Source organism: Bos javanicus, chromosome 21 (assembly GCF_032452875.1).
Source record: "Bos javanicus breed banteng chromosome 21, ARS-OSU_banteng_1.0, whole genome shotgun sequence".
NCBI lineage: Eukaryota > Metazoa > Chordata > Mammalia > Artiodactyla > Bovidae > Bos > Bos javanicus.
The window spans coordinates 22,327,239-22,354,627 of record NC_083888.1 but is presented as its reverse complement, the minus strand read 5'-3'; the positions used below and the strand labels follow the sequence as shown (position 1 = coordinate 22,354,627).

Sequence of the window (27,389 nt, the reverse complement as noted above, 5' to 3'; positions counted from 1 at the left end):
GACAGATGGTAATGGAATGGTCTGTTTTCCATAGAGCTGGAGGCCTCTATCCTAGACAGCTGGAGGCGGCACCTAGAGCCCGTGGTCCAAAGCCTCCAGCTAACAAAATGATTCCCCAGCCTCCTCCCACGATGTCACCTAGTCTGTACAGGACACTCTGGAGGGAGCCAGTCGTCCTGTTCTGTAACACGGTATGAAACACTTCGTATTTTTTTCTGCCCCAGTTTTCAAAATCTTCAAGTTTTATTTAAATCAACTACTTGTAGAACCCTTAAGTAAAAATGGAGACCCAAAGCAGCAGACAAGCTGGCTGTCCTGAACACTCTCCTCCTTCTGTTCCAAGCTGAGGTCCCCCGTACCCACCACCCCCCTGGATAGGCAGCAAGTGGGTGACGGCTCAGCAGGAGGGCAGCTGAGCCTGGGCAATGCATGATCTATGCCATGGCTGACCCCACACACAGAGCACTGTGTAGGACAGCTTGTCAACAAGTGACCTCTGAGAAAACGAATGAGAGCAGCGGGATGGAGCCAGGGGCCTGTCAGGACACTCACAGACACCAGGCCCCCGACGAGGTCGTTGGCGTGAGGATCATCGTCCTTAGCACCGAACTGTGGTGAATATAATTCAGTGGTTCTTAGAATTTCCAACACACGGTCTAAAGCTTCTGTCACAGGCATGGGACTGCTTTCCTGGGCAGCATTGATGATATTGATGACCTATAATAATACGGAAAGAAAAGTCCTGACTCTCATCACCTTAAAGGCAATGTGAGAGCAACCCAAAGAGTCAGGCTGGCAGCAGGGCTCATTGTTAGCTTAAGAAAGCCAAAGTGCTCCTGCCACCCTCCTCCCTCTGCAGAGGCAGCAGCTCCATACACCTAGGAGAGCCTCATGACTGCTGCGGGTCACTGTGTCACCTTGGTGATGGGCGCCTCGATCGTCATGGAATGGATCCGGGCCATGGAAGAGTGTCGTCTCTGGCTGGAAACTGTGGAGAGACCAGGTGGTACAGGGATCAGGGTGAGCGTGGCCTCACTCACTGCCTCCCACCCTCTTCCAGGCCCGAGTGAAGGGGCAGGACCAGAGCTACCAGGTGGCTCAGCTCCCTCCCCATCCTACCAAGCCCAGAATTCTGGCAGACCAACTCTGCCTCCTTCAGTTCAAGGCACTGGGAGGCATGTGACCCCCTAGACTGAACCTCTGAGGTCACAGGCCATCGATAGAACAGAGGAAGCAATCTAGCAAGTCAGGCCACACATTAGCCTCTCTGTGTCTGTAACAATAACGTTTTATAATTCAGCTTGCTGCTACCCAGGAGAGAAACGTTCTGAAAGACAATGCCACACAGGCCCTTTGTTTCATAGATGGCAGGAACAATACATACAACTCAATTAACTGAAATCTGTATTTCTGGTTCAGTTTTTCAAGGCATCCTTGGGTGCTTTTCACTGTTCTGCTTGAGATAGTTACCTAATCCGTCTAGATTAGCTGAGGTAGGTGGCAGTATTATGCTCTAATGTTTGTTAATTTTTTGTTGCTCCTGTCAAGACCCAGTTCCTCTGGGGTGGGGAGAAGCCCGGGCGGTGAACAGGCAGGAAGACACTCACGTGGTGTTCTGTCTCTCCCTGAAAGCTCCACTGTCCAGCCACATGCTGTTTACCAAGGGCCAGAGAGGACCACACACTGCTCTACCCGCCTGAGATGTCGGCCTTATTTTACCAAACAAGGGCCTGAGGAGAAACCACCAGGACTAACCTACTCAGGGGCTCTCACATGCTTCAAATTGCAGAGACCAACAAAAACTACCTAAATCTAATGTTGGTGACCGGCACATGGATGCTGTCTTTCCATTTTACCCAACAAGGTCATTAAACCAAAACCAGAAACCACTATTCTATCACTATGTCATAACAGGACTTATTCTCATTAAAAAATAAAGTGAAGGTGACATATAAAAACCAAACAATACAGTAAATACAATAAGGTGAAAAAGAATAAAGATTGTTGTGACTATGTTTGCAGAAAATCTGAAAGACTCTACAAATGCTACACTTACAATCACTAAGTTTATCAAGATTACTGGGTGGAAGGTCAATACACAAAAGTCAATTATATTTCTACATATTAGCAACAAACAACTGGAAACTAAAAAACCATTATGACAGCATAAAAAAAATCAGTATTCAGGAATAAATCTAATGGATATCTAAGTGTAGGACTTCTATACTGAAAATGCAAAACACTGCTGAGAAAAAAGACAACCTAAATAAAGACAAAGAGCATGTTCATGTTTTGAAAGACTCAGTATTATCAAGATTTCAAGTTTCTCCAACTTGATCTATAGATTTAAGACACTCCCAAATAAAATCCCAGGAGGTTGTGTGTGTGTGTGTGTGTGTACACTAAGTAGCTGATTCTAAATGCTATATGGAAATGCAAAGAACCTAGAATAATCAGGATAATCTTGAAGAACTTTACCAGATATCAAGACTTACCATATAACTGTAGTAACTGATCATGGTATTGGTGCAAGCAAGGACTAACGGAACAATGAAACAGAACCCATGAGTCCAGAAACAGACCATGTATTTATAGTCACCTGGTTACAAGAATGATACTATAGCAAAAGATGGTTTTCCATATGGTGATGGGCCGGTTTGGGTTTCCCTGTAGGGAGAAAATTCATCCTTGATCCCTACCCTCACTCAATATAAAAATTGATTTGGAATGAATCATAGAGCCAAAGTGAAAGATAAAACAATAAGGCTTATAGAAGAAAATGTGGGAAAAGTCTTCATGACCTTGGGATAGAGAAAGAGTTCTTAAACACGACACAAAAAAGCACTATGTGTAATAGAAAACACTGATTAAATGAACTTTAAGATTCATTAAGAACCTCTGTTCATTAAAAGACTATTAAGAGTGAAAATGCAATCCACAGACTAAGATCAGTGTGTCTGGAATACTTACATCCACATCTAGAATATGAAAAGAATTCCTACAACCAACAAGCAAGAGATAACCCAATGAAAAAAGTGGGCAAAATTTATGTATATCACTTCACAGAAGAGGATATCCAAATGGCCAGTAGGCATATGAAAGGAGTGTCACATGGAAAATTAAAATTAAAATCACATCTGGTAGAGTAACTATAGTTTAGAGCCTAGTGTAACCCAGTGTGAGAGAATGAGGAGCAACTGGAACGCTCGAAGATGAGGGATGGCATGAGGCACAGCCCCTGCCGGGAGAACTGTGCACAGGTGCCCAGAGGCCCAAGGTGCCAGTCCCAGGCGATGGACCTACATGTCCACAAAGAAAGACCTGCATAGAAGCATGCACAGCAGCCTTACCCTTAACAGCCCTCAAATGGAAAGGTCAACACAAAAGGACCATTCCTAAGAGAATGGATAACAAATCGTGGCACATACAATGAAGTACTACCAAGCAATAGGAAAGAACCAACTGCTAACCACCCCCAGCAACGTGGATGAACCTCCAGACACGAAGACGAGTGAAAGGAGCCATGCTATGTGCATGCTGTACAACTCCATTTCTGTGAGGCACAAGAAAGGCCAGATTAACTCATGTGCAAGAAATGAGTGGATGCCTCTGTGTGGTGGGACCTGTGCGCGAGTGCAGGCCTGCAGGTGTGTATTTTCTGAATCTATTTTGGGGTGGGTGGTAACAGTCTATACAGGTCAACGGTACAGAACTGTCAAAACTTATTGAACTCAACACTTAATATGAATTATATGTAAATTTCAAGGCAATCAAAAAGAACAAAGGTTAAAACCCAAAAACATTAAAAGAAAAATGTTTAACTCTTCAAAACAGAGAAAGGGACGAAGGAATGCAAAGGATGAAGAGGAGTCACAGTGTGGCAGCGAAGATGGTCTGGGGCACCCGAGTGACCTCTGCTCTGCTCAAGGGCCGTGACAGGGAGGACCATGGTGAAGATGGTGCCAGCAGCTGCCATGACCCCTGCCAGGCACCACACACACTCAGTTAATCCTTACGTTGTCCCCTGTGGACCGCAGAATTATCCCCATCTGATGACGTGGAAATGGAAGAACTCAAGTCCACCCCCAAGGCTGCACAGAAAGTAGATGAAGCTGGGACCTGAACCAAGGTCAAGCTGAGGCCTGCACCCACACACTTCCCTGTACCACCTCTGCCCCCTGCCCCTGCAGCAGAGGGGGGCATCTATTCTTTATTCCCTGACTCCATCAGAAGGGTCAGATGAACCTACTGGCAAAGGAGTCAGGGGCGAGGGAGAAACGCACGCAGACTTCTATAGGGGCCCCCTGCCTGCTGAGCTTGAGGGTGGGGCAGTGACCCAGACAAGATGAGGAAGGGAGCCTCACGTTTCCACGGGCCCACCACTCAGAGGAGCACGTTTTTCTCCTCATCTTTGTCACCTACCTTCATTTGTTCGAGAGGCAACAGTTTTGACATCGAGGGAGCTTTTTCTCCTGTCTTTATGTTTGCCTGACTGATTATCTGTGGAAATAAATGATAAATTACCTCCATGAAGAGATTTTAACAACATATTAGTAAAATTACCAATATGAAAGCTTTAAAAGACAAAATTTAAGATTTAGAATGCCATTTAGGATGCTGCAAAAATCAACACAGTACACCAAGATGAACTCTCTGAACAACTGGGTTTAAGGGAGACCAACTTTCTCAAAAAATTTTCCACTCACCATAAACGAGGGTCTCAGGCCACAAAAACTGTCAGAAATGAACTCAGGAGAATTTCACCTACTTCTACATAGTTGGGCAAGTGGTGGGAAAATTTTGATCCCCGTCCACCCTTGTCCCAAAGTGAAAAAATCTTTTCTGTGTTTTTTCTACAATACAAGCCCTAAAATGTCCCGGAGGAGACTGTGCCTCTCTTCTGGAGGCAGGACAGGGAGCGCTGGTCTGGGGTCTACTTCTCTGTGCCCACTTCCTGTGGATGGCACCACTGACCCTCCAGCCCAAACAGGAGGGGTCCGACTCCTCTCTCCCCGCAACCCCTCGCCAATCAATGACAAGGCCAAGGTAACCTTCCTTCCTGAGCCCTCCTCGGTGTCACCCGTGGTGCCAGGCCTCTCCAGCCTGTCCTCATTTCACAGATGAGGACACTGGGAGCCCCGTGAGATGAGCTCGTCTCTGCCTTCTCCTGGCTTCCTCCCTGGACTCTTGCTTGCATACAGGATCCGGCCCTTGGTACTCCTCTCCACCATCCAGAACCTTCTCCACTTGCTCGCTGGTACGTTCTCCTCTCTGTGGGCACTGGTAATGACCTTGCCAAGGTCGCTGATGACCTCCCTGTTGCTACCTCTGAAGGACTCAAGTCAGTCGTAACCTGACTCGTCTGACTTGTGTACTAGACACCAGTCAGTGCTAGACTGAGCTCGCTTTCTGGAAACTCTGGTCCGCACACGTCCACCCTGGCTTTCTCTGTGCCTCTTGCTGTTCCTTCCTGGTCTCCATCACCAAGTCTCCTGTTCCTCAGCACCCTGTTGTTCCCATAGGCTCATCCTCTGCACCCCCTTCTCTTCTCAGACAGCACAGTCTCCTCATTCTCCCCTACAGTCTTTACTCAGTCCCGTGCTGCTACTGTATTCTGGGCCTTTCTCCCGAGCCCCAGACTTCCATCCTCCCCAGTCACTCGTCACTTCCATGCGGACGGCCCTCAGAGCTTCAGAAGAGCTAGCCGTCTTCTCCAGGCCACTCCTCATCCCAGTCACTGGGCAGCATCTACCTGTCCACTCAGCTGGAGGCCAGTCGTCCATGACGCCTCCCTGCCGCTCTCCCTCAAGTGCGCAGGTGTGGTAACTGTCTAGATTCTACCTCCTAAACATCTCTCCCCGCTCCTTCACTGTCCAGGCTCGGACACCTGTCATCGTCCTCTGGGTTACAGGGACAGCCTGCCTCACCGGTCCTACCAGGCCCAACCTTGCCCTCTCCGACCCATTCTCTCCAGACAGTGCTCACTCTTCTGATTAGAACATTTTAATGGTGCTTCACTGTTTTTAGGGTCAGATGTAAATTCCCCAGTGTGGACCCAGGGTCCCTTGTGTCTGAACCTCGTCTCTCCAGCTACCATGAGTTACCTAGGATGTGCTAGGCCACCTCCCAGACCTCTCTGCCGTGGCACTAACTGCTCACCCCCACTTAGGAGGGCGCCCCTCCCCGGCTGCCTTCTCCTCCCTCTCTGCCTTCTCCACCTGGTTAACACTCCGTCCTCTTGGAGATGCAGTTCAGGTATCCTGCCCTCTGGGGAGCCTACCCCTAATGCCTCAGCCCCACCCCGACCCCACCCCACCAGGAACCACTGGCTTTACTCTGCAGCTCACTAATTGTGAACGACGTGAAGGCAGAAATGACGTTCCCCGCCCCTTCCTGGGTGACCAGCACTGCCAGCACGTTGCAGATGCTCAACAGACACGCGTCTGCTTCTCCACACATATGCACACACACAAACCAGAGCACCACTAACAAACCACTCCGAGTCCATGGCTCACCTGCTCAACACCCTCAGCACCTTGGAGGTAAAGAGGAACTCCCTGGCAGTCAAGGACAGGAGCAGTGTGCTGGCTGCAGCCAGCCGTTGATCTCTCGCAGTCTTGACCACATGTGAGCTGCATGGGCACAGCTCTCCTGTCTCAGGAAGAGCCTTGACTCCGCTCTTCCACCTCCAACCAGGGACACGGTGCCCGCCCAAATGCTCATTACCCCGTCCAGCCACACCTACTCTCAACCACTCAGACTGTGGTGTCTCCTTGCTCTGAGCTCAGAGGAGATCCATGTCCAAACAGCAGGCTAGAAGCTGCGCTGTGACCTCCTGCAGTTCCCTTCTTCTCCCCTTCTGCCACTCAGCAAACATTCGCTGAGCACCTGGGGCAGGTCAGGCTCTACGGCAGGCATGCGGATGTGAAGACGACTGAGGCTGCTGCCTCCAGATGGAGATCCTAATTTCCCCCCAATACCGAAGGACCCTCCACGATCCCACCTCCTTCCCACCTTTTGTACTGGTCAGAACGTCACCCCGCTCTTTCTAGAACACACTCTGCACTCTCCCTCTTCCGTCTAGATCACTTTTCCTCTGCACCCGTCCCCTCCCCTCCAGTCCACCTCTCCCTGTCTGGAACCTGCCTCGCTCCCCTGCCCTCCTCCCCAGTAACGGTCATTTTCGACCACGTGCTGTGTGCCCCTCTGTCCACATGGCCCTCTTCTTTTCATGTTAAAGCCTGATCACTCCCGGGGCGCCCCGGGGAACTGTCCCAGCACGTGCCTCAGACTCCTAGAGCTGGCCATCTGGGCTTGAGTGCCAGCTGACCGCTTCGTAGCTAGATGTCCGGGAGCAAATCATGGGGCTTTTCATCTCCTTGTCTGTAAAAAGGGAACCTAGTCTGTAAGGTGTCTCCCGCACTTAAGTCCTCCGGAGACAGCCCTGAGGTGAGGCAGGTCTGATGGGGTGTCCCTGCTGAAGACATGTGGTCCAACACCAACACCACTGCCTCTTCAAGCATCAGGCTGACAGACCACACTCTGCTCAACACACTTCACGGACGTGCACGCACTGGAGGTAAGACCTGCCCAGGACACCTGTCAGAATGCCCACCTGTGCTCAGGACCCAGGAGTCAGGGAGAGAGATGCTGCTACAGCGCTAGGAAAACACAGTCCCACCTACGCACCAGGTGAGCTCATCGGAGGTAGGGCCTGTTTTCAGTTTTTCCAAAGCTCAGTGAACCCTAAGGATGAATACAGGGCACCGTACCTGCGTAACTGTCCGTCTGAACACATTCAGCTATCGTCTCCGCCTAGAAATGAATATCAGAAGCCATTAGTTCTGAGTGCCTGGTGACGCAGTAAGGGAAATCTTGCTGGGCCCCTAGGGCCCCCAGGGCCCCCCCTACATACCTTATTGTTGCCATTGCACACTCTGATAATGGACACATAGTGTCTAATTTTTCTGCAAGTAGAAAACAATGCATTATATTCCTCCTGGCCCACAATTCTGGTGGAGAGCTAGCTAGTTTTTCTAAAAGCATCTCTCTTTCACAACACACACAAGGCTTGGAGAGAGCAGTTCTATTGCTTGTGTTCAAGGCTGCCAATAAACAAACAAGAGTCCACATGCATTCCCTGGTGTTTCTGGAGAAGAGAGGCTGACTCTTCAGTAAAAATAACAAAATCCTTCCAAGTCATCACAACATACAATAAAAAAAATACCCAGGTTTCAAAAATATACTCCACGTTAGCCAACCAAAAGCCTTTAGTTCTGTCACATGTTTTCATGTTTACAAGCCTTTACTCTGATGCTCGTCTTCGAGTTTCAGCAGCGTCTGCTCACAACACTCGTGGAAACAGTCACAGGCCCCTCTGGGGTCGAATGTGCGCGTCTAGAACCAGGCAGCTGAGGTTCTCTTGCGAGTTGCTGACTCTCCTCACTTATTTACTGTTCTTTCCATTTTTCAGCTTTTCCCCTTGATAATCCAATCCCTACACAGTTAGCCCCCACCCAACGAGGGAAGGACATAAAAAGTCAGAGTCAGAACAGAGAGCGCACACAGAGCCATTTCCCTGAGGCAGTCGCCAGCTGGCAACCAGGTCTGCTGACCAACACGTGAGCCTCATGGGCAGTGTGGGGGTCTGTAGCACGGCTCCACCAAGCGCTGTAACCAGGCCCCGGGCTAAGCCCACCTCTCTCAGCCTCAGCTTCCTCATCTGTCAACCAGAGACAGTCACAGTGCCACCACTGCAGGGCCGTGGTGAGGAGGAGGAGAAGGGACGCCCAGCAGGCCCTGAGCACCTGCCCAGGGAGGGAAGGGCTCCCAGACAGCAGCGTGGTTACAACACTGTCTCCACACCTCCTCCTCGTCTTCATGACCAAGAACATACACTAGGTATGATTTTACATTTTGACTTTTGTATTTATCATAAACATTTTCTCCTGTGATTTAATTCTCTATGATCATCATTCCTAATTGTGGTGTATTTTATTGTTGAGTGTTCTGCAATTCACACTCAATTTTCCACTGTTTGTATTATTTAACATAGGTTCCGAGACAAACTATGACACTTTTAGGCTCCTGATATATACTGCCTTTTCCAACCTGTGGTCACACCTGTTTCATATGAGTTTCTATAAATGACAGTATTGGAAATACTTTATCTAATTTGATAGTTCTGTGCAGAAATGATACAGAGGCTACCAAAACCAGATGTGTGCATGTGCTCAGTCATGTATGACTCTTTTGAGACCCCATGAACTGTGTAGTTTGCCAGGCTCCTCTGTGCATGGGATTTTCCAGGCAAGAATACTGGAGTGGGTTGCCATTTCCTCCTCCAAGGGATCTTCCCAACCGAGGGATCGAATCTGAGCCTCCTACACTGCAGGCAGATTCTTTACCTGCTAAGCCAGACAGAAAACTTTTAAATATAGAGTCCCAGTGAGTGTTCTTGGCACAAAACTCAGTGAGGTGGCATCGGATTTAAATGCTTTCATCTTTTATGTATGTGCTCACACAGCTTAAGCAGGACTGTTGGAGTCTGGTGGCTCTGGGCTGCCAGCAGGAGGGTCGGGCTGTGACCATGGGGAAGCCACCCTGGAAGGTCACACTTTGGTGGTAACTGACCTGGTTACCAGTCCTTCTTAGAAGTTTCCATGTGCAGTTCTTAGCTTACTTAAGTATTTAAAGCATATGCTGCAATAAGCCAAACATGGTATACTGACTGAAGTACTTGTTTTTTCTACTTACCCTCCCTGTCCAATGACAGGTATTATCTTCACATTTTGTTGTACGTTATCTCCATTTTTCTTCCTGACAGAGTAAATTCCTTGCCATTCCTATAAATGGAATGTGAGCATCATTATACACTGTGTTCCAAACATGAACCTAAGAACATCCTCCACCCCAGGCTCCTGTTCACTCCCAGTGGCCACTAGAGCAATTAGGAGAACAAGATCCAGCTCAGGAGGACAATTCAGCCAGTGACTCTGCTTAGATAGCAGAGTTGCCTGTAAGTTTTCCAGTCAAATGGAAACAAAAAGTATTTACTCAACACAGATCCTATTTCTTAGCAAAAATACAACAGAAGTCAAAGTTTCAGATCCTGAAAATAACAAAGTCCTACCTAGAAAGCTATCATGAAGAGAAAATCTGTAACACTCACAAACTCCTCACCAAGTGCTGACACACAGACGGCCAGTAAGTGGCCTGTTTGGTTTGGCACGTGTCTGTCTGTCTGCGCTCCTCTCAGAATGACACGAGGCCTGCACCTCCCTCTACTCCAGGGCCAGCTCGGCAGCGAGCGGGACGTCTCTGACTACTGGGACAGGCCCTGCGTGGTGGGGTCCGCGGCCTGAACAATTCCATCATCGCCATCCAGCTGTCCTACCCGAGGGTGAGCACAGAGCTGGCACGTGGTAAAAAGTCAAGGACCACTTGGGGCCTTCGTTTACTGACCAGAAAAGCTAGACCAAGGTCAGACCATGGAATCCTGGCGGCCAGGCTGAGGGACCTGAGCGCTCCACGAGGGGGTGACGTCATCGGCGCGACGACCTGGCGAGACCGTCTCCAGCAGCCGTGGGACTGCCTGGGAGTGGGTCCCGGGTCGGGAGGCCTCACTGCGCTCAGCCACCGCTGTCTCGGAGTGTGGGGAGGAGGCCCTGAGCGTGCTCAGCACCAGGCCGTGGACCCAGCCCTGCTGATGGATTTGATAAAGAGGGGACGAAGGGCGAGGGAGAATCCAAAACCACTCCAGGATTCAAAGTCCAAGCAGGTGTGAAGACAGTCAACAAGCAAAGACAGATGAGGACCTAGAGATACTGGGTTTTCTGTCAGTGGGGGATGAGAGAGAATCATCACTCTACATGTTGGTTCCAAGATGACAGCAGGTGTTGAGACAAACCTTGGAAAAGACCTTCGGATGAAAACTGGGGAATGGGAGCCATGTATGCAGAGGAGGAAGGATGCGCAACGACACAAGAGCTTTTAAGGGACCAGCAGGGGACAAAGTGCCCTGTAAATCTGGGAGGAAAGGATGGGAGAGGGGAGCTGGAGCGGTGAGTGGGAGACTCCCGGGGGCTGCAGAGGGCACAAGGGGTGAAAAGCCGGGACTCCCTGGTTGCCCAGTGGTTAGGACTCTGCACTTCCACTGCTCAGGGTACAATCTGCACAGCGCAGCCAAAAGAAAAAATATTATAAAAAGCTGAAGGGCTCCCTGTTTGCAATATTTTCCATTTGAACATCACTGGAATTTCTCCTGTGCCCCCAAGAATATCTGGCTGGTTGGACACCTAGAACCTGACACTCCAAAGTCCCCACCCATCATCTGACCTGTGAAGGCTCCAGCCCAGTCCCCAGCACAGGTCTGAACCCTCTCCACGGACCACAGCCCACTGTTTGTCCAGGCTGGCCCCTTCTCAACAACCCCTTCTTCTCCCTGGGAAGACTCCATTAGAAAGGTCATGTATCTTTCTCCTCAAAAAAAAAAAAAAAAAAAAACAACTGCCCAGCTAAGTGGTCTGTCCTGCTTCAGGGCCAGCCAACTAGGAATGACCAACGACAGACACGTGGCAGCTCTCACACTCTCCCCAGGAACTCAAGACCATGCAGAACCAATGCCCTGGCTCCGTTCTGAAATAAAGCAGTTAAGTATAGAGCTTGATAATAGGATAGTATGTCATATTCTCTGCTCACAGCAAACACAGATGTTAGAGAACACGTGTCCTACTGTTGGCGTTTGAGGCCCTTCATACCTAGTGCCCCATGGCATGACTCAGGAGGTGAGACGCTGCCCACAGGAGTCTGGGGGGATCCCTGGGCCTGCAGCTAATCCGCTGGATTCCCCCATGCCACCCCATCTCCACTTGCTCTCCTGAGAGGGAGAGGAGTGCCTCACTGACCCTGTTGCTGCCAGATGGAGGGGTGCGAGAGCCCTCGTGTCTGTGTGACACCCCACAGAGCCTTGCGACAGAACCGCAGGCTGACCCCGTGGCTGCCCTGAACCTGGGCACCAGGACTGGGGAGGCCACCATGGGTCTGCATGGCTGCTCTTCTGTGGCTGCCTTTGGAGGACGGCCCCCTCAGCCCAGCAAAGAAACACCAGTGGGCCTGAGTTCCTACGTTCTCTTTGTTTATTACCGCCTCTTTCTCTTTCCAGAGAACCTGCCACTCATTCGGGTAAGAAAATCTTCATCCTTGACAGAAGGAAGAGCTGAAGGAAATCAGGATGCGTGCAGCGCCCACATCAGCTACTCCCCGACGGTGCACCACCCGGCCCTGCAGCTGGCCAGTCCCTTCCCTGTTCTCACTGCAAAGCCACCCCTGAGCGCACAGGACACCCACCCACTCACAGGGTCCTTGGCAGGCCCAAGCCAAGTGGGGCTATGAGCTCTGCACAGCCCTTCTGCCCCTGCTGGTAGCCTGCCCTCGTGGGTGACCAGACAGGCATGGGGCCACGTGCCCCAGGGACAGGTCTTCCATGGGTCTCCAATGGCCGGCAGGACAGCAGCTCACAAATTTCTCAAATGTTTTAAAAAATCATATTCACTGTCCCAACTCCTAAAAGTTAAAAAGAGCCCAGCAGAAAAGCCTGAGAATGACTATGGAAAGCAGTGGCCTTTTCCTTCCTGGCGTGTTTTAAAAGCTAATACCAGTGAGGCGCTGACAGAAGCCATGGTTCAGAGAGAGAAACAACCTCCAGCTGGAGCCCGCCTCTCTGCCTGTCCTCAGTACCGTGGAACTGCGACTTCTCCTGTCACAGTTTATCTGTCTGTTCTGTGTCTTGGAATGTATTCTCTGAGCAGTTTTTCTTTGCTCGTCTTTCTATACGGGAATTCCGCACAGTGCCTGACATTCAAAAAATGCTGACCAAGTGAACAAGGCCCAGAGAACTGATGGGCTCAGCTGTGTTCTGAGAACGTGTGGATTCACTGGCCATCCTTTACCCTGACCGCTGGAAATATCCATCACTGACAAGATTCATTATTAGAAAGATCAACTTACTTAGTACAAAAATGAAAACAATGACTTTATGTGTCAAAGTTACTCTTCCTGGCTGGGCAGGTTGTATTTACTTTCCTAGCCTCAGTTTCCTCATCTGCAAAGTGGGCACAATAGGGATAACACCACCTACAGTTCCCCAGGCCTGAGGTCCCCCAGCTCTGGCAGTACTCAGTGAGTGCTCAACCTCCTTCCACCCCTCTCTGTTTGTGGAAGGGACCAGGGTGCCACTCTCTTACTCACCTTGCATGAATTTATAGTATCAAGCAAATCAGCCTTTTTTTCGTTTATAGGCACTTCTGCTATCTCCTTCCCTATTAATTCACCTGACTGATAGCCCATTGTCATTTCGAACGCTGGATTTGCATACTGGGAGGGTGGGGAGACAAAAGAAAAAATCAAGTGAATTAAAAGAAATGTAAAGAGGACAATCAAAGGTGTTCAACCTAAACCATCATACTTTCCCCCCAGAAAGCCAGGAGCCTGGCGCTCACTATGACGGTTCTCAAGCTACAAGAGCACAAGCCCAGGAAAAGCCTGGCGTCTGGAGAAGCCTCTGCTCTAGTGATGCTGGGCTGGGCTTGCTGCCCCATCCTCCTGAGGCCCAGGGAGGGCGGTAGGCTCGCTCCCACTTAAATGCCCTTGGAGGAAAGGCACATGGAGACAGCTGGGGCTGCTGCACAAAGGCTGTTGGGATTTCGATACTGAAAGAAAGCACTGTCTGGGAGTCTGACCCACCCAGCCCCTACTTCCAAAAGTCACTTAGCTCCTCCCAGGTTTCAGTCTGCACACCTGTTTAATGGGGATGAAACATTTATTTAGCCTCTTTCACATGATGCAAATGAAAAATGAGTTTGGAAAGCAGGCTGTGACAGAGGAAGTGTTTACAAATATAAGGCTTTACGGTTAAGTTTCAAATAGGACTGTAAGAGTACAAGAAAATGCCTGGGAAAGCTGTGTGTGTGCTAATAAAAATAACAAATGATGATGATGATAAACAACAGCCATGCTGTTTAAGGTCTGTTTTCCTTGCTAGGCACCACAGCAAGCAAGTTATACACATTAACTCATTTCAGTCCTCAGAACATCCTTACGAAAGGCAGGTGGTTGTCAGCATTAATATTATTCCCATTTGTACAGACGAGAGAGCAGATTCAGACAGATTGAGTAACCTGCCCAAGGATGCTCAGCTCGGGAGAGGCCGAGAATAATGGAACGCAGGCCTGACTGACACCAAGCCTGTGCTCTCAACCACCGGCCAGTGTCATGTCTCAGGGCCCTGACTCCTGAATGTGGACATTATCAGACTCTTTACCAAGAAAGTCACAGTTACAGTGAAGAACTGCAGTGCTCATTACTAAAATCAAAGTGGGGCTCACTCTCAGACACAAGGAACATTCCCCTGGCACAACTCCCTCTTTTGCTGTCATCTAGAACACGTGTTATCTGTTTGCTGTTATCTGCAAGCCATGTGACCCTCTTTTACTTTTTAATTTTATTGAAGTCTAGTTGATTTACAATATTGCTTTCACTGTACAACAAAGGGACTCAGTTATACATACACATATATCTATTCCTTTTCAGATTCTTTTCCCATATAGGTCATTACAAAACACTGAGTAGAGTTCCCGGTGCTGTACTATAGGTCCTGTTGCTTATCTATTTTTTTAAAGGTTATTTCCTTTTACTGTGGACCATTTTTAAATGAAAGCTATATTATCTTAAGTCACTTATATGAAGCCACTTTGCTAATAATTTGTTAAGTAGCTACTAGATTATTTTTGAAATTTTGAGTAGTGTCCAGTAAATTTCTATAGTTTCTATAGTAAACTACCATCAAAAACAGTTAAGAAAGGAAAGCGCACACAGCCCTTATGGGCAGGGCCTCTCCTTGTTGCAACAGTCTCTCCCCACCCAGCTCCAAAGTCCTGGATAAAAGCCCCTCCTCACGTAATAAACAAGCAAAAAGGAGAGAAAAAGTAAACGCCAGTGCCATATGTCTACAGAATACTTTCCAGCACATTAAGTAATTATTAGAAAGAAACTTTTCTTACCCCAGAGGGAACTTATCTTAGACTTTGTATTTTACAGATTTTGTTCTGATAAACCTCTAAGGAAAAACCGGTCCCTTGAACTTCAAAGAGAGAAAGAAAAAAAAAAAAAAAATACCAAAGGGGTTCAACCCTAAAAATGCACACAAACCAGAAATGCAGGACAAACTTCCAAAATAACAAACCTGGATAATGTGGTCTTCACTTGTAATTTCAATTGCTTCTTGACTTTTCTCTAATGCAGCGAACATTGAATTACAAGCCCTTTATGGGTAGAAAAGAAAAAGGACTGATTAATATAAATATTATAAAATGAATTATAGTCTTAGGATACTACATTAACTTACTTGAGTTCTTTGATTATAAAGGTAACTGATGCTAACTTGAGAAAAAGAAGGGGGGAAGATTAAAAAGCAGAAGGAAGAAATAAACGCCTCCTGCAACCCTGCCACTTGGGATCACGATTCTGCACAACCTGGTGCTCTTCTCTCCATTCCAAGGACAGGTGGGCCGGGGGAGCCCACACAAGGGTCAGAGCACAGCCCTTCACTGGCTGTGGGACGTGACTCAACCTCCCTGGGTGTCTCCCTTCTCACCACGTGCAGAGTCCTCATGAGGACTCAAAGAGAAAGCAGACTCAAGTTTTGGCAGAAAAGAGGCGGCCCATCGTTTGCAGCTGCCACCTTCAACAAATTCTTTTCACAAAACAGATCACCAGGATCACTGGCTTTGTTCCCTGCTTCTACTTAGCCTTATATTGTGAGCATTCTCCCTGTCCTTGGTGGTTGAAAACATTTTTGAGTTACACAGGTAACAATGGTTTTTTTTTTTTAATTAGAAAATGAAAATAAATGAAATACTACATCATACCCACTAGGATGGCTATAATCAAAGACAGTGTTGGTAAGGAACCCTCATACACTGCTGGTAGGAATGTAAAATGATACAGCTGCTTTGGAAAACAGTCTGGCAGTTCCACAAGCTGTTAAGCACAGAGTAACCAATTTTACTCCTAGGTAGGTACCCTACAGAAAAGAAAACATACATCCACAGAAAAACTTACAGCCCATAAGTGGAAACAACCCTAATGTCCATCAACTTATGAATGGATGAATGTGATGTGTCCACATAATGGAATACTATTCAGATATAAAAGGAAACACAGTCCTCATGTGTGCCATAATATGGATGAATCTTAAAAAACATTATGCTAAGTTAAAAGAAGCCAGTCACAAAAGGGCCACATATTGCGTGATTCTATTTTAATGAAATGTCCAGAATAGGCAAATCTATATATACGGAGAAATTAGATTAGTGGTTATCTAGGGCCGGAGGTCATGGAAATGTTCTAAAACTGTGGCGGTGGTTGCACAACTCTGTGAATATACTCAAAGCCACTGAACGGGGCACTTCAAATGGGTGAATTGTATAGAACGTGAATTATATCTCAATGCTAATGCTGCTGCTAAGTCGCTTCAGTCGTGTCCGACTCTGTGCGACCCCATAGATAGCAGCCCACCAGGCTCCCCTGTCCCTGGGATTCTCCAGGCAAGAACACTGGAGTGGGTTGCCATTTCCTTCTCCAATGCACGAAAGTGAAAAGTGAAAGTGAAATCGCTCAGTTATGTTCAACTCTTAGCGACCCTGTGTACTGCAGCCTACCAGGCTCCTCCGTCCATGGGATTTTCCAGGCAAGAGTACTGGAGTGGGGTGCCATTACCTTCTCCTTATACAGATTTATATCTCAATAAATCTGTTTAAAAATAAATGAGATTAAATCATCTGAAATCCCAACACCTACACAAATCAATTGGTATTCTAGGCAATTTCTTATATAAATATACATGCAAAATATATATATATTTATAAAAATATAATCATACCCTACAGTTTTATAATCTTGTCCCACTGAAAAAATATATTAATATATTTCCATATCATTAATTAGTTCCTTATCATCACTTTTAATAACATATGTAATATTCTAAAGTTATACAATAATTCATTCAAACAAATTTTCCATTACTACACATTTAGGTTGCTTTCAGCTTTTTTTTCTTTTTTTTGCATATGCCTCAGATGATGAAAAAAAGAATGCAACTGTCTACTTCTTCATAAAATTCGTAATTGTTCATATAGTGCTGTTACATTATTCCTGGTATTACTAAGCTATCTAGGTAAATAAGACAAAACAGCTTAGCCAATAAAAACTAGTCCTTCTTTCTTGGCATATATGTGAATTAGCCCAATAAAGCTATTATTTAAAAAAACAAGAATGAAAAATAAGAAGTTTCTACCTCTGATATAGCAAGCTAGGAGGAGATGGATCTGTGAGAAGCCCTACTGGGTTTTATCACGTTTTTAAATTTTTGCTGATCTGGTAAATAAAAAATGGTGAATCATTTTAATTTCTTTGGTTACTACTGAAGCTGAACATTTTTTTCATGTTCACTGGCCATTAATAACTCTTATAAACTGCTTGTTTATGACATGTCCTTTGTAATTTTTTTTCCATTTTATTATTTTTATTACTATTTTTTAAATTTTATTTTATTTTTAAACTTTACAATATTGTATTAGTTTTGCCAAATATCGAAATGAATCCGCCACAAGTATACACGTGTAATTTTTTTATACTGGGTGTTTCTATCTTTAAACTGATTCATCAAAGCTCTTTACATATTTAGGATATTAATCTGTCTGTCCTGAACGTTATGAATGTATTTTTCCTAGTTTGCTATTTGTCTAAATTTTTAACATTATGTGGGCTCAGGTGGTGCCAGAGGTAAATAACCCAGCTGCCAATGCAGGAGATGCAAGAGATGTGGGTTCAATCCCTGGGTCAGGAAAATCCCCTGGAGGAGGAAATGGCAACCCACTCCAGGTTTCTTGCCTGGGAAGTCCCATGGACAGAGGAGCCTGGTGTTAAGGTATTTTTACCGTCTGAGCCACCAGGGCTTCCCAGGTGGAGGTAGTGGTAAAGAATCTACCTGCTAATGCAGGAGACACAAGAGATGTGGGTTCAATCACTGGATCATTTGATCCCTGAGTTGTAAAGATCCCATGGAGGAGGAAATGGCAACCTGCTCCAGGTTTCTTGCCTGGAGAATCCCATGGACAGACAAGCCTGGCAGGCCACAGTCCATAGGGTTACAAAGCGTCAGACACGAAAGAAGCAACTTAACACACAAGGTGTTTTCACTGGGACAAGCTTAACATTTTTATCTTGCCTAATCTGCTTCTCTTCCTTTATGCAATCTTTTTAACACCACACTGGGTTTACCAAGGCTTCATTATCCAACGACATATGTTCACTTACACTTTTAGTACTTTTGTGGCCCTACTTTTTAACATGATGCACACTGCAGTTTATTTTGGAACTGGGTGTGAGATTGGGATATAACTTAATTTTCTTTCCACATAGTTAATAAATTGTCACAATTCTGTTCACTGGAAAAATTTACCCTTTCCTGTGTGGATTTGAACTGCCATGGTGAACATATATACTTATGTTCTCAGTTCTTAAATACACTCATGCTCGTTTCTAGACTTTACATTTCTAGGTTACTGATCTAGCAGTAACACAGAGATGCTTGTGACACATAGCTTTTTAGTATACTTTAGTATCTCAGATGAAGTCTCTCTCTATGGCCCTCAATTCTCAGCCCCACACTCGCCCCTTCCCTGTCCTATCATCCTATCTCCCTGCACAGCAGACCTCTCCCTCTGGCTGTCAGCTGGCACACCAGAGACAAAGCACAGCATGAGGAGAGACGGTGAGTGCAGCTCTGAAGCTGTGGGTTACAGCCAGAGGATGACCTTTGTCCTGTGCCACGTGTGAGAGCTGGGACGAAAGGCAGTTAACCTCCCTGGGTATCGGTTTCTGCCAACAATAAGCTCCATGGCTCACAGCGGGACTGCGGCAGCCAAGCTGTGGAAGACCCAGGAGTAAGGAAAGGGGCAGGCTCAAGGCCAGCCATCCATCTCAAGCTACCCTGAAGAGTTTAGCAACAAAAAGGAGCTCTTTTGTAGACCTCACCAGCCCTGAAACATCTCTGCTCACAGCACTTCTCTGCTACCTCACGCTTCATTTCGTTTCGTCTATGAAGTATTTTCTTCTCCGCATGTGGTACCCTGTGCTGGTTCCCACCAATCTTTATACTCCAAATTCTAACCCCCTTATCTCCCCCTGAGCATGTACAGACAGAGTGATTCCATTCTCTCTTGGATCCTGGTAAAGGAAATGTCAAACAGAACCCAAGGAAGAGACTGAGGATGAGAAAGAGCTACTGACATTTTTTTTCCATTTCTGTCAACCTCAGATAATTTTACTAATTTTGCTGCTTTTCTCACTCTACAAAGAACTAGGTTTATATTCTTTTCAGGTTAAAAAAAAAAAAAAAAAAAACTGTTTAGCAAGAGCAAATTACAAAATGTTTATTGTAGAAAAGAAAACATGTCACCTACCGGAAATATGTATGTACATATCAAAAAGAATTTTTAATTAAAAAACAAAACAGGTAATTCAATATATATACTTTCACATCCTGCTTTTTCATTTGCTATTATTTTGGTGCCCCATCTGTTTTTTTTTGGCTGTGCCATGCAGTTTGTGGGATCTTAGTTCCCCAACCAGGGATCAAACCTGGGGTCCTGGCAGTGAGAGTACTGAATTTCAAACACTGGATCACCAGGAGTCCCCACTGGAGCCCCGTCTTTAAACGTTAAGTCTCACATCACTAACATGCCTATCTGTTAGACATCCAGGCAGACTCTGCAAGTCTTATGCAAGGAGAGGTGCTTTCCCACCGCTCCATCCTATTTTAGCAGGAAGTCAGTAACAGCCACAATGGAGCCAGCTGCCCACACTCAAGACCTCAGTTGCAGCCACACCCTGGGCGGTATGGTGGGCTCTCCCGAAGCAGCAGAATTACCTGAGTTTCAGCTGTGAGCGCACCTCTCCAAACTCCAGCTGGAGCAGTTCATTGTAACAGGCCATGGGGCTGGGGTTTTCTATATACCTCTACAAACAGAAAGGGGATGGTGTGGATCAACACACATGTACCTTTAAATTATTATACACAAATAATGCTTTCCAACAGACTTCTCAATTTGGTATCTGACATCTAAAAAATAACTTATCTTCAATGATAAACAGGAAATGAGATGAAAACTTACAATACCAAATCAGCATTTAAAAAATAGTGCTTGCACATACCTGAGAACATATTAAGAAACCACTGAATTGTATACTTTAAGTGGCTGAATTGATCAACTGTACCTCATTAGAGAAAAAAAGGCAGAAAGGAGGAAAGAAAGAAAAGGGAAAGTGTTTGCTGGAAAGAGAAAAATAAAATTAAAAATCTTTAAAATAGTTTTTTAAAACTAGTATAACCATTTAATGGAACAGCACGCGGTGGTGGGGATGTGAACGTATATGGAATGATGCACAAGATACACCGTCAAGTGAAACGAAGACATGGAAAATCATGTTATAATTAGTTATGTATTTCTTCTATAAAAATGTTATATCAACTTTAAATAAATAGCTGAATTACATGGAAAGTGAATTGTATCTCAATTAAGTAGTCAATAAATGAATAAGAAAAACAGGGTTCATTCTTGGGCATATCCAGAGAAAACTATAATTTGAAAAGACATGCACCCTCAAGTTCATAGCGGCACGATCTACAACAGCCGAGACATGGAAGCAACCTCCTAAGTGTCCACTGACAGAGGAACGGATAAAGAAGGGGTGTGTGTGTGTTAAAGAAGGTGTGTGTATCCCCAAGTAAGAAGGGGTGTGTGTGTGTTAAAGAAGGTGTGTGTATCCCCAAATTCATAGCAGCACTATCTACAAAAGCTGAGATGGGAAGCAACCTCCTAAAGTGTCCACTGACAGACAAATGGATAAAGAAGGTGTGTGGGTGGGTGTGTGTAATAGAATATTACTCAGCCATAAAAAATGAAACAATGCCATTTGCAGCAACATGGATAAACCCAGAGATCAGCATACTAAGTGAAGTAAGAAAGAAAAAGACAAATATCATATGATACCACCTATATGTGGGTTCTAAAAATATAAAAATGAATTTATTCACAAAACAGAAACAAACTCAGACATAGAAAAAAAACTTACAGTTACCAAAGGGGAAGGGATGTGGGGATGGATAAAGTAGGAACTTGAGATTAATAGGTACACCCTACTGTATGGAAGACAGGAAAACAAGGTCCTACTATGTATCACAGGAAACTACATTTCAGTATCTTGTAAAACCATTAATGGAAGAGAATCTGAAAAAGTATATATACATGTATGTATATACTTTGGCCACCTGATGCAAAGAGCCAACTCATCGGAAGAGACCTTGATTCTGGGAAAGAGTAAAGACAAAAGGAGAAGGGGGCAGAAGAGGATGAGATGGTTAGATGGTATCACCAGCTTAATGGACACAGATCTGAGCAAACTGGGAGATGGTGAAGGATGGGGAAGCATGGCATGCTGTAGTCCATGGAGTCACAAAGATTCAGACATGACTGAACAGCTGAAGAACAGCATATATATATATATATATATATGACTAAATCACTTTTATGTACACTTTTCTGTGTTGTTCTAACACAACAGTGTAAATCAACTATTCTTCCACTAAAAAAAAGCTCAAGGGAAAAAAACCAGGGCTTAAGAATACTTTTCTTTCAGTGCCTTGAGCTATGAGGATTTTTTTGATGTCTACATGTCACTGGTAGAGGCTAGAATATGCGAAAGGAAGAAATTTATTAACGCAAGTCCCATTTATATTAACTTTCAGAGTCTCGTCACTTAGATGAACAGTATTTTGTCCTCTTTCGAGCTGCACAAGCTCACAGTAAGCAAAAACACACTTGCACACCTCTTCGCAGCTGTGTCACAGAAGTCACTCCCACTAGGCAACATTTCCCTGTACTAACATCAAACAGCAGCTCAGCTAAGCTGACAAAGGATCATCCTTCACAGCAGAGGGACTTGCAGAGCCATGGCTTCCCCCAGGCGCTCCTATTCCTGCAGACACTAACCATTCTCTACATGATGAAAACATCTCAACAAAGCAGACCACATGGAAATAGGAAGCCTGAGCCCATCCCACCAGATTAAGAATTTCATGAAGACATCTTACACGTCACTATGTACCATCGCATAATTCCACTCTGCTGTAATATTTGTATTTACTTGCCCCCGTTTCTGTGGCACACTCTTGATTTCACCTGCTCAACACATGGATAATATTCTATCTGGTGAGGAGGAAGCTGAGGCCTCAGAGGTAGGGTATATGAAGGTCACTATCCACAAGCCAAAGCCAGACCAGCCTGGGGCATGGGGCCTCTTGTGGTGCTCCTTCTACCACCAGTGAAGGCAGACATCCCCCTGTTGGAACCATGATCTTATCTGTGTGTCAAGTAACCTAAGAGCCCAGCCCCTGGTTCATGTCTTAGAGCTGTATGATCCTCTACGAGGCCCTGAAGCTTCCAGAGCCTGCTTCCTTACCCGCAAAACAAGACCACCCTACATCTCTGACAATGACCACGAGAAAGCACTGTGCCTGCAGACTGCTGCATGAACACACAGCAGTCACTGCGGGCCCCTGGGAGGGAGAGCCAGGCCTGCTGGCCCTGGGAATGATGGTCCCTAGGCCCGCAGGCCAAACACAACCATTCCTAACCACACAAGTCAGACAGTGGACATGCCCGCCAGCTCCCACCAACTGGGAGGGCTAAGAGTGCTGGCCTTGGGACGTCCTGGCGGCTTGGTGGTTAAGAACCCACCTGCCAGTGCAGGGGACACAGGCTTGATCCTTGGTTCAGGAAGATCACACATGTCACGGAGCAACTAAGCCTCACACCACCACTACTGAAGCCATGTACCCTAGAGCCTGTGCTCTGCAACAAGAGAAGCCACTGCAATAAGACACCTGTGAACCACAACCAGAAAGGAGCCTCCATTCGCTGGGACTAGAGAAAAAGCCTGTGTAGCAATGAAGATCCAGGAAGGCCATACATAAACAAAATTATTAAAAAGAGAGAGAGAGAGTAATGGCCCTGCAGCTCTCTCAGTCAGTCAGGACCCCACAGGAACACCCAAGAACAATGCTCATCTGCACAGGTGCCCACCGCTGACAGGGCAGAACAGCGGTGAGATTTCTGGGGCACAGAGTGTGCCACGCCAGGAGACAAGAGGTGGGGGACCTGAGATGGGCAGGGGTCCCCAGCTATCCCCGCACTTGCCCGGCCTCACCTGTTTTGCAGGCGACATCCTGGGACAGGGAGCCATGTGTATCGTGTGTCACAGCCTCCTGTGCATGTGGCCAGAGTTCTCACTGGGTGTGTACATCCAAACATCTTTATCCCAAAGGTGGATGTTCAGGCTAGAAAACCAGTGCATGTGGATAGAAGGACTGCATCTTTCTCCTGCCGTCTGCTCCCCACCTTGCTACCTCTGCTTGGCTCTGTGTCTAAACATCCTGTCTTTCCTGCCTTCTGCAGGTTTCATTCATGTCCTGAGGATTCCATGGGGTTGTGGAGGGTAGAGAAGGGCGTCAGGCCAAAGGAGCTTCAGGAATCAGGCTGCTGTTCCTTCAGCTTGAGCAGCAGCTGGTCTCTTCACCCCATCCCAGCCCATGAGAGGGGTAGGGCCACTAGCACCCAGCCAACTCAACCTGCCTCTCCCCAGAACACATCACCCACACGGGGGCCCCCCACACCCAGTGCATCTGCATCCCTGGCTGCACATTAGAACTCCCTGCAATCTAAAAAGTAACACCAGCGTGCAGGCCCCTCCCCAAACCAACAGAACCAGGACCTCCTCAGGGACGCTTCTGAGGGAGTTCTAATGCACGACTAGGGCAAGAGACACCAAACCCTAACCTCAAGGTTCTGGTTCAAGATGGCAAAGTAGAAGGACGTGCGCGCATCTCCTCCTGCGAGAGCACCAAAATTGCAACTAACTGCTGAACAACCATCAACAGGAGGATGCTGGAACCCACCAAAAAAAGATACCCCACGTCCAAAGACAAAGAAGAAGCCCCAATCAGATGGTAGGAGGGATGCAATCATGATAAAATCAAATCCCATCCCTGCCAAGTGGATGACCCACAAACTGGAGAACAATAATACCAAAGAAGTTCTTCCGCTGTTGTGAAGGCTCTGAGCCCCACATCAGGCTTCCCAGACTGGGGGTCTGGCAAAGGGACTGGGAATCCTGAGAATCTGACTTTGAAGACCTGCGGGAATTGATCACAGCACTGCCACAGAACAGGGGGAAACAGAGACTCCACTCTTGGAGGACACAAACAAAATATCTGGTGCACACCATGACCCAGGGGGAGGATGCAGGGGACTGAACCAGACCTACCTGTGACTGTAGGAGGGTCTCCTGCAGAGGCGTGGGTTGGCAGTGGCTCACCGAGGGGACAGGGACACTGGCAGCAGCAATCCTGGAAGGGGCCCCTTGGAGGGCGCCATTAACCCTACCATAGAGCCTGTAGCCCCCAGGGCTGGGTTGCCTCAAGCCAAAAAACTAAAAGGGAGGGACTGAAACCCCGCCCATCAGCAGATAATTGGATTAAAGCTTTACTGAGCCCTGCCCACCAGAGCAACACCCAGTTTTCCCATGCTAGTCTCTCCCATCAGGAGGCTTACACAAGCCTCTTAGCCTCATCCACTAAAGGGCAGACATAAGAAGTAAGAAGAACCATAATCCCATAGTGGCTAGAATGAAAACCATATTACAGAAAGTTAATCAGGATGAAAAAGCAGAAGGTTATGTCCCAGATGAAGGGACAAGATAAAACCCCACAAAAATAACTAAATGCAGTGGAGACAGGCAACTTTCCAGAAAAAAAAAATTCAGAATAATGATAGTAAAGATGATCCAGGATCTTAGAAAAATAATGGAGAAGAAGCAAGAAACATTTACCAAAGACCTAGAAGTAAAGAACAAACAGAGAGGAACAATACCCTGGAAGGAATCAATAGCAGAATAACTGAGGCAGAATGGATAAGTGACCTGGAGACAGAATGGTGGAAATCACTGATGCAGAACAGAATATACAAATAAGAATGGAAAAAAAAAAAACGAAGATAGCCTAAGGGACCTCTGGGACAACACTAAATGCATCAACATTTGCATTTTAGGGGTCCCAGAAGGAGACGAGAGAAAGGACGGGAGAAGATATCTGAAGAGATAATAGCTGAAAACTTCCTTACCATGGGAAAGGAAATAGTCAACCAAGTCCAGGAAGCACAGAGAGTCCCAGGTAGGAAAAACCCAAGGAGGAGCAAGCACACACAGTGATCAAACTGACAAAAATTAAAGACAAATATAAAATATTAAAACAGCAAGAGAAAAACAACAAACAGCAAAAAAGGGAATTCCCATAAGACCATCAGCTGATTTCTCAACAGAAACTCTACAAGCCAGAAGGGAATGGCATGATATATTGAAAGTGATGAGAGAAGAACCTACAACCAAGAATACTCTACCCAGCAAGACCCTCATTCAGATTTGATGGAGAAATCAAAAGCTTTACAGACAAGCAAAAGTTAAAAGAATTCAGCACCACCAAATTAGCTTTACAACAAATGCTAAAGGAACTTCTCTAGGCAGGAAACACAAGATAAGGAAAAGACCTACACAAAATAAACCCAAAACAATTAAAATGGTAACAGGTCATAAATATCGATAATTACTTCAAATGTAAATGGATTAAATGCACCAACAAAAAGACATAGACTGGCTGGCAGATGAAAACATGTGCATGTATGCACTTCCTCTTACCACATCACTCTACTTAACCCCCAAACCGTATGAAATTATTTTATACTGTTCAGCTAATCATGTTTTCCTTATGGCTTGCAATTGTAATGATCTTTTATTTTTTTGTCAGACTATTGATTGTGAAAACTGATAAATATCTTTTACTACAGGGATTATGTAACTATCATTTGCTTAATACCATTGTACTATGATTGGTCAACAGAAAATAATAGAATTCTGTATCACTAAAACTACCATTTAATAAGAAAATCTGTAATCACTTTTTAAAATCCAGATGTGTATCAGAATGATCTTGGAATTTTTTGAAAAATACAAATGCCCAGGTGTTGCTTTTTCTCTCCAAAGCTCCAGATGTGTTTCTAATGAGCAGCTATGTTTAGAAACAACTGGATTATATGATGATCTTTTACTTTTATCTAGATGGTTTCACTTTTTCTATTTCATATTCAGTGTTCATATTTCACTTACGTTTTCCAATTTCTCATCTTTTTTTAATGTTCTTTCTCAAGCCTTTACCAAGTGCAGTCAAAAAGCTTTTGTAAACATAAATAGTATGTATTAGATATATTTTAGAAAACATAAATGTTTGCCTATCTAAAACATTTATGACATTTTGATTCTACTTAATTGACTTAGTATGAATAGGATGCTAGATTTCTAATTTATATTCACTCAAAACTTTGACATAGTTCCATGTATTCTGGCATATAGTATTACTGCACTGCTAAAAGTCTAGAAAGTTTATCTTAGTCACATTAAAACAATTTTTTTGAATGAGGCTTGAAACTTCTAATCCAATTCTGAGGATATAAAGAAATACAATATTATAAAAAACAAACAAGAAATTAACATGTGATACAGTATTATTAACTAAATACAGATTTTGTTAAATTTCACAAAATTTTGTTAGTGTCCATTATTTGTTTTCATACCTTATTCAAGACTCCACACTGTATTTAATTACACTGAGCAGCTTCAGATGCATGCAACAAATTCTGGTAAATTCTCTTTTCATTTTTATTCCAATACTAATATATTTCTAATTTTCCTTGTTATGGCTTCTTAGATATATCCATCATTTAAAAGTGGACATTTAATTTCCAAATGCCTAGGATTTTTAAGGTATCTTTGATATTAATTTCTAATTTTGATACTAATTTCACATTTAAATGCTTTCTTATCTTGAATCACCCTGTGTTTTTTCAGTCTTCTTTATTGAGGCTCTCAATGGCTAAGTCAAAGATCTCTCTTGGTAAAGTTACACTTCACTTGAAAATATGTGGATTGGGTTATTCTCAAATATCTTTTGATATTGATCTCTAACGTAATTTCACAGTGATAAGAGAACAGACTCTGTATGATTTTAATAACTTTAGACCACCAAATTTTTGCACCTGGTCTTATGTCCCTGGATATCTATCTTTAAGTATCTCCTAGTTTATAATCTATGGGAGCTTGAATAGAATTTGTATCCTACTGCTGTGTGAAAATTGTATAATAAATCATAATTATTTCAAATT

At 45.3% G+C, this 27,389-nt stretch overlaps 1 protein-coding gene across 4 annotated transcripts in view; it reads right to left on the bottom strand.

Annotated features, from left to right (window-relative positions):
* PDE8A (phosphodiesterase 8A) overlaps nucleotides 1–27,389 on the bottom strand; it is a 147,272-nt gene that overhangs the window by 22,248 nt on the left and 97,635 nt on the right. For all 4 annotated transcript variants that reach the window (XM_061394006.1, XM_061394005.1, XM_061394004.1 and 1 more), the window contains 9 exons: nucleotides 19,991–20,079; nucleotides 15,242–15,320; nucleotides 13,249–13,374; nucleotides 9,757–9,845; nucleotides 7,916–7,967; nucleotides 7,773–7,815; nucleotides 4,423–4,500; nucleotides 918–988; nucleotides 553–717 (listed from right to left, as the gene is read on the bottom strand). In XM_061394006.1, coding sequence (XP_061249990.1) covers nucleotides 553–717; nucleotides 918–988; nucleotides 4,423–4,500; nucleotides 7,773–7,815; nucleotides 7,916–7,967; nucleotides 9,757–9,845; nucleotides 13,249–13,374; nucleotides 15,242–15,320; nucleotides 19,991–20,079 — 792 coding nt within the window. The remainder of the gene's footprint in view (nucleotides 1–552; nucleotides 718–917; nucleotides 989–4,422; nucleotides 4,501–7,772; nucleotides 7,816–7,915; nucleotides 7,968–9,756; nucleotides 9,846–13,248; nucleotides 13,375–15,241; nucleotides 15,321–19,990; nucleotides 20,080–27,389) is intronic.